Raw genomic sequence first — 2,730 nt, 5'->3', positions numbered from 1 at the left:
CCTTGCGCACCGCACAATCGTATCTTATTACGATTGGCGGGGTTGATTTAGACTCAAACCAACCAATCAATAGAGCTAATGTCTAATTGCATCAATATTATCCAATTTGGAAATATTGGAATTATTTAAGTCAAAATGAATAAAGGTAATAATTTTGTACTTCTTTACTTATTTCCTCTTATAGGAAATAACAATTGTTATTCCTCGAATAGGATATAATACGTATGTAACGGACAACCTGTTACACTTTAAATATCCAGTACTGGAAAAACGTATCTTCGTCGTGACATACTCCAGAGAATTCACGAGATTGTTAGAAGGTATGAAATGCAAGTAGTGTTCGACATGCAAACAGAAGCTTTTCCGTGCTGCCACTTCATTGTTCCTTGATGAATTCTTTCCAAGACAACTTGGCCGAAATATTCAAACATGTGATGAGAGTAAGCATTATTAAATATCGTCTGAATGAGACACCAACATCGCAAGATACAAAGATACGTGTTTGAATACTTTCAAGAACCTAATTACGCTCGCAACTTTTCATATGTATCGAACATGTAGTAGGCAAACAGACTTTTAATCCGCGTGAGTCTCCAAAAGCAGCTGGCTCTTTAAAAATCAAGCACTGACATTCGCGGACGTTTGTTTGGGGGCCCTCTGTCGGACATGAGATATTTATTCATTTCATCAGCAAAGACATTCACAGGCTCGCGAGTTGTAGTGCGAGCGCGGAACGCTAATTCCGCAAGGTCATTTTCCTCGTATAATTCCAGGAAGGGATCAAATTTTGCAGATGCAAGCTGGCCGTCTGAAGCTATGACCCAATAAAGAAAGAACTTGTCTTGAAAGAGTTGATCGTTAGCTTTGTCGAGCGCTAAGCCTTTTAATACATGTACCGAGAGCTTTTGTTTTATGTACTTTAAAAGAACACTCGACAACAGGTCATTGACAATTTTCGTGGACGAATTTTCAATCGCTTTTCTTAGCAAGGCCGCTGCTTGTACTTGCTCCGCGTTTTTTTTACCTAAACAATAAAGCACGACACCTTGGGCTTCATCGAATTTTAAGAATTTATATGCGAGTTTCACCCAGTAACTAAATCGCGGACTTTCCAGGTCGTTTACACTTAATTCAAGATTGTTGAATGCGAGAAGTATACCTCTCGTTTCCCAAAAATCCTCCATTCCGGAAATCACAATCGACGCAAGTCGAGCATTAATCTTATGTGCTTCTTTTATCATCCGACGCACCCCATTGTAGTGTTTTATCATCGAGTGTAGAACGAGAAAATGCATATTAAGCTGAGCATACTTGATATACGACAGGTAGATCTGACTAAGCGGCATTTTGAAGAACGCGCCGGCTGGGACATATTCAAGCCGTAGAAATTCTTTAATACTTGCAGCTGACGGTTTTTGTTTTGCGATAACCCACGACTCAAATATCAGATTTTCCAATTTCTCATAAGTCGACGATAAAACAAAAGACTGCTCTTGGTTCAATACTGCTACAAGCTCTTCTAAGAGCTCTAACTGACCCATCGTAGTTAGCAGCTTTTTGAGCAAGATTGGATACGGATTATCCTTGTTCGCTTCGACTGTTGTACACCAAAGATCCAGAACGGAAGATCGCAAAAGCTCTTTACCCGAGAGTTGATCAAGTTTTAAATCCGCCAATACTTGAAGTGGCGGGCGATAATTTATTTGTTCCCATTTGTCTGGCACTATATATTTCAGCTTCTTAGCAATTTGACCATTTTCTTTCAATAGGTCCATCAGTTTTTGTTTGTCACCCACGTAGGCCTCCATCAGCTTATCACGCACAATCTTGTAGTTCTTGGAATGATTTCGATCAAGATATGTGAGAAACAGCTCTAACAGCGGGTCTTTCAAAAAGTAAGGATCTTTCGCATCAAAGCCTAACATATTATACATTTGCTCCGGCGATTTCTTTTGTGCGACCAAATCATTCAACACGAAACTCCGCATATTTTCCATGTGTCTCTGTAATTTGGAAGCCATTTGACAGGTAGCGATGATGCGAGCTCGATCAACGACGGAGTAATAAGCTGCTAGTGCATCGTACATTGCCTTATACGCGTCACGGTCCTTTTGGGACATTGCATTGTAGTCTTTTTTGATATCATTTATCCATTTACTTAGATGCGCAAAAGTAAAGCTTTCTACCTCTTCCCCCATGAGATTCTTTTGCACAGTATTGACAGTATCAAAAATGTCTTGTGCAATAGCATGGGTGATCTTGCTAACTGGCTTGAGTAAATACATGTCATTTCCTGCCCTTTCCTCGAAGTTGCTCAGTAATTGCTCCCCTGTTGCTGACGCATTGACAGCGCGGGGTGCCGGCTCCTCTCGCGCCTGTGCAGTTTCCTTGCATGCATGTAGAGCAAGGCCGCACATCAGTATGACAGGGCCCCATATCACTTTGACCATGGCTTTAGAGTCGACTAAATATATTCAATTAAGATGTTTAAGATGTCACGTTACATAAATATTATTTCCTATATGAGGAAAAAATAAATAAATAAATAATATCTCCTAGATAAAGGGAGTATACACTACTGTATTGAATAAAAACGTCATAGAAAATATTTTTACTGTGGCCATCCAAAACTCAATAGTTACTCCTTAATAATCGTCTTTAGAACCAAATTTCCCGGAAAGTGCATGCTTACTTCCAAAATGGCGAATTCTAGTGCTCTTTTTCTGTACC

General features: G+C 39.7%; 1 protein-coding gene across 1 annotated transcript; it reads right to left on the bottom strand.

Moving 5' to 3' along the window:
* Positions 1–611: 611 nt before the first annotated feature.
* CCR75_000193 (uncharacterized protein) lies at positions 612–2,450 on the bottom strand (the record flags this gene model as incomplete). Its single annotated transcript, XM_067958301.1, has 1 exon — positions 612–2,450. One exon carries the CDS (start codon positions 2,448–2,450, stop codon positions 612–614), a length of 1,839 nt encoding a protein of 612 aa, XP_067819744.1.
* Between the last annotated feature and the right edge of the window lie 280 nt (positions 2,451–2,730).

This window comes from Bremia lactucae, linkage group LG18 (assembly GCF_004359215.1).
Source record: "Bremia lactucae strain SF5 linkage group LG18, whole genome shotgun sequence".
NCBI lineage: Eukaryota > Oomycota > Peronosporomycetes > Peronosporales > Peronosporaceae > Bremia > Bremia lactucae.
Note: the sequence above shows the minus strand (reverse complement) of the source record. Positions and strands in the feature narration are given on the sequence as shown.